The sequence below is a fragment of the Hyla sarda genome, chromosome 4 (genome assembly GCF_029499605.1).
Source record: "Hyla sarda isolate aHylSar1 chromosome 4, aHylSar1.hap1, whole genome shotgun sequence".
Taxonomy (NCBI): Eukaryota; Metazoa; Chordata; class Amphibia; order Anura; family Hylidae; genus Hyla; species Hyla sarda.
In genome coordinates this window covers 346,695,413-346,713,711 of record NC_079192.1, presented here as the reverse complement: position 1 = coordinate 346,713,711, position 18,299 = coordinate 346,695,413, and the positions used below count along the sequence as shown (strand labels likewise).

Here is an 18,299-nt window from a genome sequence, read left to right as displayed (position 1 = left end):
GTTTTTTTTGTAGTATATTGGGGCAGCTGTGATGAAGGGTGATATATATTGGTGTGGGTGAGTGTTTTTTACTTCTCGTATTCTAATAGCCATAACGCTCTAAAGATTCTACCTACAGACCCATACAGGGTCTATTTCTTTGCGCCACCAATTGTACTTTGTAATGACATCACTCATTTTGCCTCAATTTACTGTAAAAAAAAAAAATGTTTATGGGGCCAAATTAAAAAACCAAAAACTATTTGAAACTTTTGGACACTTTAGTTCCTGGTTTATTTTATCATTATATTTTAGTAGGGGAGGTCTTCAGAACTGAACCCAGTATTCCAGATGTTATTCCACTTGCTTTTCCTACTACTTGCCAGCACTGTTGACATAATTTTCAGAAATCTGTTTTTCATAAATACTTTTCTTCTGAAGGGTTTGCTAATACAGAACTGCAGATGTGATTAGGTCTGAAACAACTAATCTATTATGAATATAGTTGTAAACTATTTTCATCGATTTATCGGCTGGTCGATTTTGGTCTGCCAATTTCTAAAGTTCATATACACTTAGCGATTATCACTATGCATATATGCAACACTGATCCTCGGTAGCCGGTTTAGTGAAGAGAGTGCCCAGCACACACTATCTTCTGCAGCAATTGAGAGTCCCCGGTTGTCAGCCTTTGTGTTAAAGGAGTAGTCCGGCGCGCACTTTACTTATTTTATCCGGTCCGAGCTACAAAAAAAAAAAGAAAACAAACTTTCTCTTACCTGCCATCGCGCCCCAGAAGCTCCGGTACAGGTGTTCGGTCGCCTGGCTGTTTGCTTCTTACTTCCTGTTAGCCCGGCACGTCACACGGAGCTTCAGCCTATCACCGGCCGAGGCGGGACATCGCTGTGGCCGGTGATAGGCTGAAGCTCTGTGTGACGTGCCAGGCTAACAGGAAGTAAGAAGCAAACAGTCCGGCGACCGAACACCTGTACCGGAGCTCCTGGGGCGCGATGGCAGGTAAGAGAAAGTTTGTTTTCTTTTTTTTTTTTTGCAGCTCGGGCCGGATAAAATAAGTAAAGTGTGCGCTGGACTACTCCTTTAATGACCAGACAATAGTTGCAGAGAGTAGTTGCAGGAAGAAGATGATTATGTGCTGGCCCCCTCTTCACTAAATGGGCTGCTGGGGGATGTAGGATGGGCAATCAGGGATGGGCTGCCCCTCCTATCTTGCCACTGGTAAGAAACAGAGAGGGGGAAAAAAATTAAAAGAATTATATGTATTTAAATATAATAAAAGCTACTCCTCTTGGCCTCGGCAAAGCTCAGCATCTAGCCAACCTCACAAACTCTTTATTAACCTGTTGGGGACCACGGGCGTGTGGGTACGCCCTTGCGCCCTGGTGCAGGCATCCCGTGCCAATGCCTTGGGGGTCCTGATCAATTTAGATTGGCGATTCCGGGCTGGTCTGGTCTCTGATGACCAGATAGCCTGGAAAATAGGTATAAGGTCAGAGACAGCCCCAATCATCCTAAAGGATAGGAGCGAGGTGGAAGGGGTGCCACCACCTCCTATCCCCTGCGATTGGCTGGTCTGGATGTCTGGGAAGAGTGGGGGAAAGATGGTGTTGATGTGCAGGGGCCGCGCCTGACTGGAGGCAGCAGGCAAGAGGCAGATGCAGCAGTGAAGATTGCCCTAAATTGATCTACACTGCTGCTTCTAGGAGTTTCAAAACTACAACTTCAGCATGCCCAGACAGCCTTTGGCTGTCTGGACATGCTGGGAGTTGTAGTTTTGCAACATCTGGAGGGCCACCGTTTTGAGACCACTGTCCTTTCAGATGTTGCAAATCTACAACTCTCAGCATGCCCAGACTGTCCAGGCATGCTGGTAGTCATAGTTCTGTAACATCTGGCCATTCAGATGTTGCAAACTACAACTCCCAGCATGCCTGGACAGTCTCAGCATGATGGGAGTTGTAGTTTTGCTACATCTGGAAGGGCACTGTTTAGAGACCACTATACAGTGGTGTCCAAACTGTAGCGCTCCAGATGTCACTTCAAAGCATGCCGAGACTGTCCAGGCATGCTGGGAGTTGTAGTTCAGCAACATCTGGCCCTTCAGATGTTGCCGAACTACAACTCCCAGCATGCCTGGCAGTCTGGGCATGCTTGGAGTTGAAGTCTTGCAACATTTGGAGGGCTACAGTTTGGAGGCCACTACACAGTGGTCTCCAAATTGTTCTCCTCCAGTTGTTGCATAACTACAACTCCCAACATGTATATTTTCCTTACAAGCAGAAATGATGCACGTATCAACGAAAATTTACCACTAACATAAAGTAGAATGTCACGAAAAAACTATCTCTGAATCAAATTCAGAAGTACAAGCATCACAGAGTTATTAATGCTTAGAGTGATGTCAGATGTGCAAAAAATGCTCTGGTCCTTAAGGTCAAAATGGGCTCGATCCCCAAGGGGTTAAAGGGGTACTCCGCCCCTAGACATCTTATCCCCTATTTCAATTGTTTTAACAACTTACCTGGTAAAACTAAACCAGTTTCAATTTACATCTCCGGGAACATTAATCATGTTGTACACTTCTGTGTCAACAGCAATACTGACAAATCTTACCTACCAAACATTCCCTTATGTCACTGACAGTCATATAAAAAAAATAGGGGTCAAAACTGACTCTTGTGGCTTACCACTTGTAACAAGTCTCTGCTCAGAATACATATATATTCAACTGGCTCCAGAAAATTAAACAGATTTGTAAATTACTTTAAAAAATAAAAAAATCGTAATCCTTTCAGTACTTATGAGCTGCTGAAGTTGAGTTGTTCTTTTATGTCTAAGTGCTCTCTGATGACACGTGTCTCGGAAACCGCCCAGTTTAAAAGCAAATCCCCATAGCAAACCTCTTCTACTCTGTGCAGTTTCCAAGACAAGCAGAGATGTCAGCAGAGAGCACTGTTGCCAGACAGAAAACAACTCAACTTCAGCAGCTGATAATTATTGAAAGGATTAAGATTTTTTTAATAGAAGTAATTTACAAATCTGTTTAACTTTCTGTAGCCAGTTGATATATAAATATATATAATTTCCTGGATAACCCCTTTAACAACCTACTGGTATCCATCCTTGGGCCACCTGCAAATCCACTGCGCTCTCCAATTTTCAAAAATTTTTCAATCAGCTATCTATTGGAAACCCTATCGAATAGGAGCAAGTGTAATTAATATTGTAAAAATAAACACTCACCTATATAATTTGTGCAAATGCCGGATAAACTCTAAATGATCGCACACAGAGGTTCAGATTGAACAATGGCTTTGCTGCTGCCCCTCCCCTAACGCGCTCTAGGCGCAAAGACAGTAGTAGTCACCAACACTTCCTCCTTGGGGGAAAAATGGGTGCTGCCTCTAAAGATTCACAGAATATAGATAAAATAAAATAAAAATTTTCGTTAAAAGCCCACCGCCTCCAGATTATTTTTTAACTATAGCCATAAGGGCCTCTAATTCATTTCTGCTTTTGCCTGTAAATGCACAAGGGATATTGCAGTCACCTGTAACTACATACTAGCTCCCTTTTAGTGCAATCTTCAGTTGAGATTTCTTCAGGGCATTAAGGCATCTTATTTTTTATTTTTTTTGTCTTTTAACTGTTTCATTCATAACACAGCAGCCTTTAAAGGAAAATGTAAGATATTTTCTCCCGCACTATACACAGGTACTGATGGATAGTGTGGGAGACGCTGATTCCAACGAGCCCTACCTTACCCGTTCGCCCGCTATTGTAGTTTTTTTTTTTTTTATTCAAAGGAAGTATTTATTAACCGCTATTGTAGTTTTATTATATGTGGAAATCTGTCTGTAACTGGCACGGGCGGGGCTTCTGCAGCTTAACTGGCACGGACGTCGGCACCGCTTATGAATATTCAATGATTATGAAATCATTCAGCAGGCATCCCGTGCAAATGCCCCATGTCGGCGATCGCAGCAAATCGCAAGTGAATTCACACTTGCGATTTGCGCGATTCCGGGCCATTACGGATCTATGGTGACCGGGAATATAAGGGGGATCGCGGTTGTCTGACACCCAGGATCCCCCTGAAGGGATAGAAGTGAGGTGGCAGAGGTGCCACCCCTCCTATCCCTGCTATTGGTGGTCTAGACGCAACCACCAATAGCAGATCGGGGGGGGGGGGTTAACTTTCGTTTTCCCCGTCCTGCCCACCCACAATAGGTGGGGCAGGACGGGAAATCGACGGGGATCGGCGCCGAAGATCCACTTACCCATCGGGGCGGGCGACGGAGGCTGCTGGCAACGGAGATCGGTGGGCGCCGACGTCGTGCGGCTTGATCGTACGGAAGCCGGTGAGTTGCCTAGCAACATCTGGAGGGTACAGTTTGAGACCACAATACGGTGGTCTCTAACTGTAGCCCTCCAGATGTTGCAAAACTACAACTCCCAGCATGCCCAGACAGCTGTTTGGGCATGCGGAAATATGTAGTTTTGCAACAGCTGGAGGGCTACAGTTTGAGACCACTATATAGTGGTCCCTAAACTGTAGCCCTCCAGATCTTGCAAAACTACAACTCCTAGCATGCCCGAACAGCTGTTTGCTGTCTGGGCATGCTGGGATTTGCAGTTTTGCAACAGCTGGAGGACCACAGTTTGGAGATCACTTTGCAGTGTTCCCTAAAACTCAAGCCCTCCAGATGTTGCAAAACTGCAAATCCCAGCATGCCCAAACAGCTGTCTCGGCATGCTGGGTGTTGTAGTTGCGATCCCTCCAGCTATTGCATAACTACATCTCCCAGCATGCCCTTCGGCTATCAGTACATGCTGGGAGTTGTAGTTTTGCAACAGCTGGAGGCACACTGGTTGGAAAATACTGAGTTAGGTAACAGAACCTAACTGAGGGTTTTCCAACCAGTGTGCCTCCAGCTGTTGCAAAAGTACAACTCCCAGTATGCACGGTCTGTCAGTACATGCTGGGAGTTGTAGTTTTGAAACAGCTGGAGGTTTCCGAACAGCCACGGACTGTCCAGGCATGCTGGGAATTTAGCAACAGCTGGAGGCACCCTGTTTGGGAATCACTAGTGTAGAATACCCCTATGTCCACCCCTATGCGATCCCTAATTTAGTCCTCAAATGCGCATGGCGCTCTCTCACTTCGGAGCCCTGTCTTATTTCAAGGAAACAGTTTAGGGCCACATATGGGGTATTTCCGTACTCGGGAGAAATTGCACTACAAATTTTGGGGGCTTTTTCTCCTTTTACCCCTTATGAAAAGGAAAAGTTGGGGGCTACACCATTTGCACAGCCCACTGTTCCAAAGATCTGTCAAACGCCAGTGGGGTGTAAATACTCACTGCAGCCCTTATTAAATTCTGTGAGGGGTGTAGTTTCCAAAATAGGGTCACATGTGGGGGGGTCCACTGTTCTGGCACCACGGGGGGCTTTGTAAACCCACATGGCCCCTGACTTCCATTCCATTCAATAATTTTTTCCCCAAAAGCTCAGCAGCGCTCCTTCTCTTCTGAGCATTGTAGTGCGCCAGCAGAGCACTTGATGTCCACACATGGGGTATTTTGTCCTATTACCCCATGTAAAAAAAATTAATTTGAGGGAAAACTAGCGTTTTAGTGAAAAAAAAAAATATATATTCATTTACAGATCCAACTTTCACGAAAAGTCGTGAAACTTCTGTGAGGTGTTAAGGCTCACTGGACCCCTGGTTACGTGCCTTGAGGGGTGTAGTTTCCAAAATAGTATGCCATTTGGGGTGTTGTTTTTTTGCTGTCCTGGCACCATAGTGGCTTCCTTAATGGGACATCCCCCCCCAAAAAAAAATTGGGGGGGCATTTTGTCCTATTATCCCTTGCAAAAAAAATGTATTTATGGGAAAACTAACATTTTAGTGAAAAAAAAAATAAAATCATTTACACATCCAACTTTAACGAAAAGTCTTCAAACACCTGTGGAGTGTTAATGCTCACTGGACCCCTTGTTACATGCCTTGAGGGGTGTAGTTTCCAAAATAGTAGGCCATGTGTTTTTTTTTATTTTTATTTTTTATTTATTTATTTTTTTGTTGCTGTCCTGGCACCATAGGGGCTTCCTAAATGTGACATGCCCCCCAAAAACCATTTCAGAAAAACTCACTCTCCAAAATCCCACTGTCGCTCCTTCCCTTCTGAGCCCTCTACTGCGCCCGCCGAACACTTGACATACACATATGAGGTATTTTCTTACCCGAGAGAAATTGGGTTACACATTTTAGGAAGATTTCTCACTTTTTACCCCTTGTAAAAATTCAATAACTGGGTCTACAAGAACATGCGAGTGAATTTTCTCCTTCACTTTGTTGCTATTCCTGTGAAACACCTAAAGGGTTAACACACTTACTGAATGTCATTTTAAATACTTTGAGGGGTGCAGTTTTAATAATGGGGTCATTTGTGGGGTATTTCTAATAAGGCCCTTCAAATCCACTTCAAAACAGAACTGGTCCCTGAAAAATTTCGATTTTGAAAATTTTGTGAAAAATTGGAAAATTGCTGCTATACTTTGAAGACCTCTGATGTCTTCCAAAAGTAAAAACATGTCAACTTTATGATGCAAACATAAAGTAGACATGTTTCATTTTCCTTATAAGCAGAGAGCTTCAAAGTAAAGAAAATGCGAAATTTTCAATTTTTTCATCAAATTTTGGAATTTTTCGCCAAGAAATGATTCAACAGAATTTTACCACTAACATAAAGTAGAATATGTCACGAAAAAACAATTTCTGAATCAGAATAAAAGGTAAAAGCCTCCCAGAGTTATTAATGTTTAAAGTGACACTGGTCAGATGTGCATATAATGGCCGGGTCCTACACTGAAAATTGGCTGGGTCCTTAAGGGATTAATTATGTTTTTTGGGTGAACGTGTCTTTATAGAACAGAGTTGAAAGTGACCAGCAAAGTGGATGCATTTTGAAAATACATAAAAAAATATGCAGTATAAACTGGTGTATTGCAGAGTTAAAATCTGAAGTGGGTGAAACAATTGAGTCAGATCTGAAGGTTATAAAGGTACCGCATAGATAATGGGCTGCATGGAATTTCTGCAGAAATGCGCAGTTTGGTGCAGATTTTCAGCTACTGACATCACTCCGATAGGATGCAGAAAATCTGCAGCATATGTGCTATGTGTAGAATCATCCATGTATGCAGCATGTCTGTGTTCAGTTTGATGCTATGGAGCCCCAGCCATGAACTGCTTCTGTGTGAGACAGATTCTCTGACTGTAATTGTTCTGGTGCATTATTTTATTTTATAATTATTATTTTTTTAATTAAGCTGTGAAATGTTTTCCACAGATATGGGACAAAACAACCTTGGAGTGTCTAAAAATTCTAACGGGACATACAGGGTCAGTCCTTTGTTTACAGTACGATGAGAGAGTCATAGTTACTGGTTCTTCAGACTCCACTGTAAGGTATGTATTGGATGATTGTCATTATATTTTATGATTATTAAATAGTGGAGGCAATGCCCAAAATGTGCCGTGAAATACACAGTGATCCCTCAACTTACAATGGCTTCAACATACAATAGTTTCAACATACAGTGGTCTATTCTGGACCATTGTAAGTTGAAACCAGACTCAACATACAATGCTACAGACGGTCCAGATCTGTGAAACGTGTCAATGGCCGGAAGAACCGACCAATCAGAATGGGCATTCACTGGTAAAACCCCTGTATTACTGAATCGTACGCACTGACTGTCTGGTAGCGCCCCCTACAGTACAGGGAGGTATTACATGTTCTGTACACTTTACCTGTCCAAGGGTTAGCTGCTCCTTTGAACACCAGGTGAGGGCGACTCAATGTTACTTTTTGGGACACTTTGTGTACTGTACAGGACCCAGAAGAAGCTCCTGTCCTCTACATAGACCAGTGTTTTCCCAAGCAGGGTACCCCCAGCTATTGCAAAACTACAACTCCCAGCATGCCCGGACAGCCTTTGGCTGTCCGGGCATGCTGGGAGTTGTAGTTTTGCAACAGCTGGAGGCTCCCTGCTTGGGAAACACTGACATAGACAGTAATTTACAGCTCCTAGCAGATCTTTCTTACTTTTTATATGTAAGGACTTGCTTTATCTATATTAGTTATCTACTTTTTTTTTTTTTATTCTTAATTTGCACTTTTTCCTATTTTTGGATGACATTCCTTTAGAACCAATTAATAGATATCCATAGAGTTATGGTCTCAACATATAATGGTTTCAACATACAATGGTCATCCTGGAACCAATTAATATTGTAACTTGAGGGACCACTGCACATTGAAAAGTGCTTTCACTGTCATTTGCTGCCCATTGAACTTTCTCTGAAGCTAGGGAGATGGGGCTGGCGGATAAATAGAATTTATCCTATTAAACCTATTTGCAGCACTTTTCCAGAATTGCAAGCTCAATTTAAGCCCTCCTCCGTAACAGGCAGACACTGTGCAGAGTGTGCGCATCTGCCTCACTGTATGCTTACAATGAACAGAGGCCTCTGGGTGGATTTACACCACAGTGCTTGTATTATATACCACCTCTTCACCCATTAAGTACCAGCTTCATTGCAAGGCTTGAGAAGATCCAGAAGTGTTTTGGTAATGAGCAATTTTCATTAAACGGGTATTCCAGGTTTATACATCCAAAGGATAGGGGATATAAAATGTATGATCACAGGGGTCCTGCTGCTGGGGACCTCCAAACCTTGGTGCAGCTCCCGGCATTCTGGGACGTCACGCCACCCCCCCTCCGTCACGCCCCCTCCCATAGACATGAATGGAGGGGGTTTGGTGTGACATCCCTGTCTCTGAAGCAGCGCCTGGCACAGAATGCCGGGGGCTGCATAGAGATCGCAGGGATCCCCCACGGCAGGACCTATGCAGTCATACATCTTATCCCCTATCCTTTGGATAGGGGATACGATGTATAAACCTGGAATACCCCTTTAACCTTCACATAGCCAGAAGCAGGAGATTTATAGGAAGTGGATTGTGTCTGAAAACCATATAGAAGACTAAAAGTGGGAGTGAACACTGGAATATCAAGCCTCAAGGCTGACGGTGTAGAATGCTGGTGGGGATATTAGAGGGTCGCCACAGGTCATGGGCTGTCCAACCCACAGAAGACTGTCTGTGTTACATTCTCCAGTTACACTAAAACAATTCTTACAAATCTAATGCAATATAGGTGTATGCATTTGTATTTAGTCTCCCCATAAAATGCACCAGTCTTGTCCCAACGGTACAAGAAATGTCACCATAACAAAATTGGTATACTATATCTCACTGTGCTGCCATATTAGTAGCAGTACAATAAGCATATTAGATCTACTTATGCTGCCAATATAATGGTACTGTAATATCTGTGCTACTGTTTTACTGGGACTTCTTATAGCACCAGTAATAACAGCAGCGCAGCTAGTTACCAATAGTAATCTAGCAGCACAGCAAGGTATGAGCAGCAGTAATATAGCAGTGTTCTCACAGGTATCATTAGATTCTAGCTTATAGTTTGTAATCTACAGAAAAGGTCTGAATGAAAGAGATTTCCCCCAGTGTGTACTGTTGGCTGCATTGGATTGTATGCTCATTGGAATGTGTTTAATTGGTTGTAAAAAGATCAGCATAGATCAGACTGAGCAGTTACCATTTAATATGCTTATTAAGGTTCTGTTTTATGTCTCAGATATTTAATCTAACAGGATGATTGTTCTTTTGTAGAGTTTGGGATGTGAATAGTGGAGAGGTGCTAAACACACTCATTCATCACAATGAAGCAGTACTTCATCTTCGATTCTGCAATGGTATAATGGTCACCTGTTCTAAGGACCGATCTATTGCCGTCTGGGATATGGCATCTCCCACAGACATCACACTGCGGCGTGTTCTGGTTGGCCATCGTGCAGCAGTTAATGTTGTCGACTTTGATGACAAATATATTGTTTCAGCTTCTGGTGATAGGACAATAAAGGTGAGTGACATGCTAAGCTTCGGAGTCTTCTGAGCACTGTCTTAAGTCTACACAACACTGAGCCGCTCACATGACAAATTCAACTTGGCAAAATCAGTAGATGCCAACCATTTTGCAGATTTGCCAGTCCATAGATTTGGTAAATGAATCAGTATACCTTTTCTCTTACACTGTCCGAAAGCCTTTCTCAGACCTGGCTAATAAGCCTAATGCCTCCTTATATTTGATATTAATGGGCTTTGCCTAAGCAGTATTACCGGAGATACTATTGTATCTTGTGGTCCTGCAATGTTTATACAAGTCCCATTAACCTCTACCAGAATTACGTAAGTGGTGTAAAACGGACCATTCTCGCGGTCACAAACAAGCCAGAGAGGGTCAGGGGGCCCTTTGTCTCAAAATAGGCGTGGATCTTGGAGATGAGACCTGCATTTGTCATTTGTGATATATTCTATGGGTGAATGCCCCATAACCTCACTGCCTCCCTTACATGTAATTTAAGTTTAAAGAGGAAAGGAGGATTGTTTTGTGGCAAATGATGATAAACCAGGTTCTTAGCACATGGTCCGTTTTGTGGCAGGAGACAGTAGTCATGGCACGCATGTTCATAATGCTGATCGCTACTATTGGATTAGTGTAACAGCTCTGCATTCTACAATCAGTGGGGATCGCAATGTACAAAGGGGAAACCCTCTTCTCTGTGTAAAAAAGGATCAAAGGGAAGGCTGGGATACTTTTATTAATATGTGAATTTATTTTTAATGTACCTTTTTAAAGGGAGGAGTTAAAAATAAATGTTTACTATTTATTTACTTTAGGTTTGGAGCACTAGTACATGTGAGTTTGTTCGCACACTAAATGGGCACAAACGGGGCATTGCTTGTCTACAGTACCGAGATCGTTTAGTTGTAAGTGGATCTTCAGATAATACTATCAGGTAAGCTGCATCAAACGGGATTTTAGACTTTTTACCATGAAACACCCTGGCTACTGTAATAACTGGATAGCCAATATATATATTTTTTATTGTACCTCTTATCTAGCATTCACCTCCCACTGACAGTCTGCATGCTAATGAAGTGCCTACGATTCCACTATACTATTTTTTTCCAGGCTTAGTAGCTTGTCTTTAATGGGAAACTGACAGCAGGGTCACCCACACAAACCTGAATATACAGGTAGATAGTGTTAGTAATCCTGTTTCTAACGCTTCTTACCAGGTGAAAATTAGGGTAGCCGTTCAGGAGATATTCATTTTGTTAGTTTTTCTTTAAAAAGAAAATGCCATACTGTCATCCTGTTTACCCACAATAAACTCAATACGCCGGGTCATTGGGTGGGTGAACAGAAGACCGATGAAGGGTCACTTACTACAATACGTACCTTCGATCCAGAGATATGTCCCTCTGAAGATCCTCTTCTATATTCTCTGAATTGTTGATGGTTACGTGAGCGCAAGCCCTCATGTGACCATTGACAATGAATATTCAAATTGAGCCGCCGGGCCCGCCTCCAGCGTGCAATTCAGAGAAGATAGAAGTGAATCTTTAGAGGGACATATCTCCAGACCGAGGGTACGTATTGTGGTCATTGACCCTTTATCGGTCTCCTGTTCACCCACACTATAATCCAGTGTATTGGGATTAGTGTGGGTGAACAGGATGACCTATTTCCTTTTAAACCTTTCAGGACATCTTTTTTTTTTTTTTTTTTTCCACCTCCCATTCTAAAATATCATAACTCTTTGTTTTCCACCTATATGAGGACTTATTTTTTGCGCCACCAATTTTACTTTGTAATGACATCAATAATTTCACCACAAAATCTATGATGAAACCAAAAGAAAAAATATTTGTGGGACAAAATTGAAAAAGAAAACACCATTTTGTAACTTTTGGCAGCTTGCGTTTCTTCGCAGTTCACTTTTCGGTAAAAATGACACCTTCTTTATTCTGTAGATCTATAAGATTAAAATGATACCCTACTTATATAGGTTTTGATTTTGTTACAAATTTTGGTGCAAAAAGTTTGTTTAACCTCTCAAGGACGTAGGAGTACGTCCTTGGTCCCGCTCCCGTGATATAACGCGGGGCCCCACGGTGACCCCGCATCATACCACGGCGGGCCCGGCGTCATAGTGAAGCCGGGACCCGCCGCTAATAGCACGCGGCATTGATCGTGGTGCCGCGCGCTATTAACCCTTTAGCCGCGCGCTCAAAGCTGAGCCACGCGGCTAAAAGTGAAAGTAAAAAGTGCCGGTTAGCTCAGTGGGCTGTTCGGGATAGCCGCAGTGAAATCGCGGCATCCCGAACAGCTTACAGGACAGCCGGAGGGTCCCTACCTGCCTCCTCTGTCCGATCGCCGAATGACTGCTCAGTGCCTGATATCCAGGCATGAGCAGTCAAGCGGCAGAATCATCGAACACTGGTTTCCTACGAGAAACCAGTGATCAATGTAATAGATCAGTGTGTGCAGTGTTATAGGTCCCTATGGGAGCTATAACACTACAAAAAAAAGTGAATAAAGATCATTTAACCCCTCCCCTATTAAAAGTTTGAATCACTCCCCTTTTCCCATTAAAAAAAAGTGTAAATAAAAATAAACATATATGGTATCGCCGTGTGCCGAAATTATAAAAATTATAAAAAGATATTGTTAATTAAACCGCACGGTCAATGGCGTACGCGCAAAAAAATTCCAACGTCCATAATAGTGCATTTTTTGTCACTTTTTATATCATGAAAAAATGAATAAAAACGATTAAGTCCTATCAATGCAAAAATGGTACCGCTAATAACTTCAGATCACGGTGCAAAAAATGAGCCCTCATACCGCCCCATACACGGAAAAATAAAAAAGTTATAGGGGTCAGAAGATGACAATTTTAAACGTATTAATTTTCCTGCATGAAGTTATGATTTTTTCCAGAAGTACGACAAAATCAAACCTATATAAGTAGGGTATCATTTTAACCGTATGGACCTACAGAATACATATCAGGTGTCATTTTTACCGAAAAATGTACTACGTAGAAACGGAAGCCCCCAAAAGTTACAAAACAGCGTTTTTTTTTCCAATTTTGTCTCTCAATGATTTTTTATTTCCGTTTCACCGTAGATTTTTGGGCAAAATGACTGACGTCATTACAAAGTAGAATTGGTGGCGCAAAAAATAAGCTGCTATATGGATTTTTAGGTGCAAAATTGAAAGGGTTATGATTTTTTAAAGGCAAGGAGCAAAAAACAAAAGTGCAAAAACGGAAAAAACTGCGGTCCTTAAGGGGTTAAAATTGTCATCTTCTGACCTCTATAACTTTATTTTTCCTTTTAAAGGGCTGTATGAGGGCTCATTTTTTTGCTCCCTGATCTCTAGTCTTTATCAGTACCATTTTTGTTTTGATGGGACTTTTTGATCGATTTTTATACATTTGTCAGGCTATACAAAGTGCAAGGCTATACTTTCGTTTTTTCCTCCTTGCCTTTTAAAAATTATAACCCTTTCAATTTTGCAGCTAAAAATCCATATGATGGCTTATTTTTTGCGCCACCAATTCTTCTTTGTAATGACATCAGTCATTTTACCTAAAAATCTACGGCGAAACGGGAATAAATAATCACTGTGCGACAAAATTGAAGAGAAAAATGCCATTTTGTAATTTTGGGGGCTTCCGTTTCTACGTAGTACATTTTTCGGTAAAAATGACACCTTCTCTTTATTCTGTAGGTCCATACGGTTAAAATGATTCCCTACTTATATAGGTTTGATTTTGTCGTACTTCTGGAAAAAATCATAACTACATGCAGGAAAATTTATACGTTTAAAATTGTCATCTTCGGACCCCTATAACTTTTTTTTATTTTTCTGCGTATGGGGCGGTATGAGGGCTAATTTTTTGTGCAGTGATCTGAAGTTTTAGCAGTACCATTTATTTATTGATCGGACTATTTAATCACCTTTTTTATTCATTTTTTTTTTATTATATAAAAAGTGACCAAAATCTGCTATTCTGGACTTTTGAATTTTTTTTGCGCGTACACCATTGACCATGCGGTTTAATTAACAAAATATATTTTTTATAATTCGGACATTTCCGCACACGGCGATACCACATATGTTTTTATTTTTATTTACACAGTTTTTGTTTTTAATTGGGGAAAAGGGGGGTGATTCAAACTTTTATTAGGGAAGGGGTTAAATGATCTTCACTCCCATAGGGGGCTATAACTCTGCACACACTGATCTTTTACATTGATCACTGGTTTCTCATAGGAAACCATTGATTAATAATTCTGCTGCTTGACTGCTCATGCCTGGATCTCAGGTACTGAGCAGTCATTCAGCGATCGGACAGCATGGAGGAAGGTAGGGACCCTCCTGCTGTCTTTACAGCTGTTCAGGATGCCGCGATTTCACCGCGGACATCCCGAACAGCACCCTGAGCTAACTGGCAGTGCTTTACTTTCACTTTAGACGCGGCGTTCAACTTTGAACGCTGCGTCTAAAAGGTTAATAGCACTTGGCACGGCGATCAATGCCATGCGCTATTAGCCACGGGTTCCGGCCTCTAACCGGTTGTTAGCGGCTGGGGCCGACCCGCTATGACGCAGGGCCACGGAGTGGCCCCCCCGTTATAGACAGGGAGTGGGCTGAGGGCGTATGGGTACGCCCTCCATCCCCAAGGAGTTAAACACTTTTTTATAATCTTCAGATTTCATACACTGATCAGTGCTCGATCGCACAGCAAGGAGGTAGGTAAGTGCTGTCCCCATGGCTGATCAGGACACCGCATTTTCACCTTTCTTTTGTTTTTTACATTTTGGCCTTCAATCAACTTTGATCGCAGCGTCTAAGGGATTAATGCCAGACATCACCGTGTTTGGTTATGTCCGGCATTAGCCAAGGGTCCTGGCCCACCCCACTATGACGTGGGATCAGCTCTTGAGCTCCCGTTATAGAAGGGGAGCTAGACAAGGGCTTACAGGTACTCTCTTCGTCCTTAAGTGGTTAACTCCACTGGAGGCGGGCTGATGACCCTATAGGCAGATAATTCTGCCCATTTCACAGAACTGCTGAGGAAGAGGGCTGACTATGTAGAGGGCACAGGTATTTGGTGAAAAGGTATCAGCTGAAGGGGACAGGAGAAAGTATTACACATACAGCATCAGCTGCCTCCAGTGCAGTTAAAAAGAATTGACCACATTAGCAACAAGAATATCTCCTGAATGTTAAGAAGCAATAGAAAAAGGTCACCTACACTATCTACCTGTTTTTCTTTAGGTTGGCGTGGGTGACTCCTCTTTCAGTTTCCCTTTAATTGACCTTTTAATGCTGATGACATCACCAGTGTTTGGTAATGAGGGAGTTGGCTGCAGAAACAGTCAAAACACCTATGAATATTCATCAAATGAGGCACAGGGGATGGAGATTCTTGTGTAAGAGTATGGCACATGGGCTGTTTTGTGGTAGAAGTGTGAGGTAAAGCAATTAAGTACAAAAATAACAATTATTCAAAATTTGTTTTTAGATGTCCAGCCATTACAATAGTTTAGAATTTCTGGCCATCTTTTGGCTTCTTAAATTTTAAAATTTAGGCGGCTTCCAAAGGTGATTGGAAAGCCGAAAACAGCCAAAGAGTTTATGGAACTCCTATAGAGGTTAATTAAAGTTGTGTTAACCGCATAGCACCAATAGCTACACTGTTTGTGTAACTCATCAATTGTAGTTACATAGACTGGATTAAAAAGCCACCTTGGCTGTTTTCGCCTCCCAACCACTTCCAGCTACTACAACCATGCCAGGGTGCTCTTTAATCCCGAAAAAGGTGTGGTTCACAGAGGAAAATACAATTTTTAAGTTGTAGTATTTTGATTTTCATCTTTTACTCTCCATCTGGAGCTCTGATTCCTCTTTTACAAGCTTTGCTTTTTAAGGATAATGCTATCTTAAAGAAGTCCCATGCTTGATAAGTACAGAAAAACTTCAGGATAGGGGATAAGTTTTAGATCGCGGCGCTGTGGCCCCTCACGATCATCTGTACTTGGCCCCGGCTCTCCCACAGAGTGGCGTGCCACGCCCCCCCCCACACGAAGTTGCCGCCGCCAAACACCCTCCATATATTTCTATGGGAGAGGCGAAGATAGCCGAACAGCTCTCCCATAGAGATATATGGAGCGGGCATGGCAGCCCCCACTCCGGGCAGGGGTCGTGATGCGCCACACTGTGGGAGAGCCGGGGCTCTGTACAGACAATTGTGGAGGACCACAGCGCTCGGACCCTCTGCAATCTAAAATGTATCCCCTATCCTGCGGATAAGTGATAAGTTTTTCTGTACTGATCGGGCATGCGAACCAATAAATCAGTGTGGTATAGAGCTTTAGAGGCTTTATATGCTTGAGTAAAGTGAACAACTCTTGGCAGTGCAAGAGTAGGAAGTCTGGCACTCCTGAATGGGGCTCAGTACACATTAATTGAAAGTCTGCGCCATGCACATAGATGTACACAAATGCCACTATTCTGGTGGTGCTCTGTTATGTTGTGGACAAATATCAAATACTGAAAACAAGGCAGACCTAGAAGAAACTGCACTCGCGATCTGTCTACAACAGAGTAGAAAAGTTAAAAATGGAAATAATTACAAAAAATCATAGTCAGCCATAAATGTTCGCACCCCTGAAATTTTTCTAGAAAATTATTTCTCACAGAAAAGGATTGCAGTAACACATGTTTTGCTATACACATGTTTATTCCCTTTTTGCGCATTGGAACTAAACCAAAATAGGGAGGAAAAAAAGCAAATTGAACATATCACACCAAACTCCAAAAATGGACGGAACAAAATTATTGGCACCCTTTCAAAATTGTGGAAAAATAAGATTTTCAAGTATGTGATGCTCCTTTAAACTTTCCTGGGGTAAGTAACAGGTGTGGGCAACATAAAAATCACACCCTAACCATTTAAGGACCCAGGGCGTACAAGTACACCTATGGGAATTCCGGTCCTCGCCGGGCAGGGACCGGACCGTGATGCCTGCTGTGAAATTGTTCAGCAGGCACCCCTTGCAAACCCCTGAGGTTTTCTTAGACGTGCCCCAATTCAGACTGGCGATCGATTCCAGGTCTCCGGTGACCCAGAAAATAAGGGGTATTGGGGATGTCGAAGACACCCTCGATCCACCTGAAGGAATAGGAGTGAGGTGGCAGGGGTGCCACCCCTCCTATCCCTGCTATTGGTCAGAAGCGACTGACTGATAGCAGATCGGGGGCAGGGGGCTAGAGTTCGGTTCCCCCCGTTTTGCCCACCCATGGTAGGCACCTTTTTCTTCAGACGCTGGCCTCCAGCAGGGCATATAACATATACCAGAAGAGTTAGGTTCCTGCTGACATTTTAAGGTTTTTCTTTTATTTTTTATTTTTTTTTATATAAATAAATATTTCAGAAATGTCGCCATGGCGCAGCCAGAATATCACTAAAAACAATAGTACTCTGCTGCAGCAGAATTTTTCTGCCAGATTCTGCTTGGAAGTTCTGCCGTGTGAACATGGTTTTAAACTTCCTTACTCAGTCCCTTCTGTGCAGCACTTGCTTACGTTGGTGCTGACACAAGTATCTGTCCACTTGGTCAATCTGTGACTGAGGGAAAACACTTCTGCGGGCCTGGGCCAGTCTGTTTCTATGTTCATAGGGCTTGCTGTAAAGCATATCTCTAAATGCTGTTAAAAAGACTCAAAGATGGCTGCCCCAATTATAATGTCCAACAAATAAAATTACAATCTGGAAAATAGAAAAATTAGAAACAAGAACATGTTGTGGTATTTGGCTGTAATTAGTGAAAAAAGTCATATTTCCTTTTAAACACCCTGAAATATCTCAAAGTATTACAGGTGGAGAAAGGAGCTGAGGGCTGAAATTCCCGAATTAAAGGGGTCATCCCAAGATTTACATTTTCTACCTAGCTGTTTTACGTAGCTTGTCGGTTGGGAACAGAGGTCCATTGTCTCTGGTGTGAATGGAGCAGCAATGCTTATCCTCAGACACTGCTCCATTCAAACTCTATAGACCACAATATCACACATTCCAACGGAGGATCACGGGGCGCTGCCACAGAGGTAGTCCAAGAAGGGCTTTAAAAAATACTTTTAGAGTACGTTCACACGTACAGGATCCTGCACAGATTTGATGTGCAGGATTTGTAACTGCAGATTAGAAGCTGCGCTCAGTCATTTAGTTTACATTGAAATCTGCAGCAGAAAATCCTGTGCATCAAATCTGCGTACGTGTGAACCTACCCTTT

General features: G+C 42.5%; 1 protein-coding gene across 2 annotated transcripts in view; it reads left to right on the top strand.

The window, feature by feature from the left end:
* The window catches only part of FBXW11 (F-box and WD repeat domain containing 11), a 98,774-nt gene that overhangs the window by 60,725 nt on the left and 19,750 nt on the right, over positions 1–18,299 (top strand). For both annotated transcript variants that reach the window (XM_056516557.1, XM_056516558.1), the window contains 3 exons: positions 7,353–7,471; positions 9,759–10,008; positions 10,827–10,945. In XM_056516557.1, the coding sequence (XP_056372532.1) occupies positions 7,353–7,471; positions 9,759–10,008; positions 10,827–10,945 (488 nt within the window). The remainder of the gene's footprint in view (positions 1–7,352; positions 7,472–9,758; positions 10,009–10,826; positions 10,946–18,299) is intronic.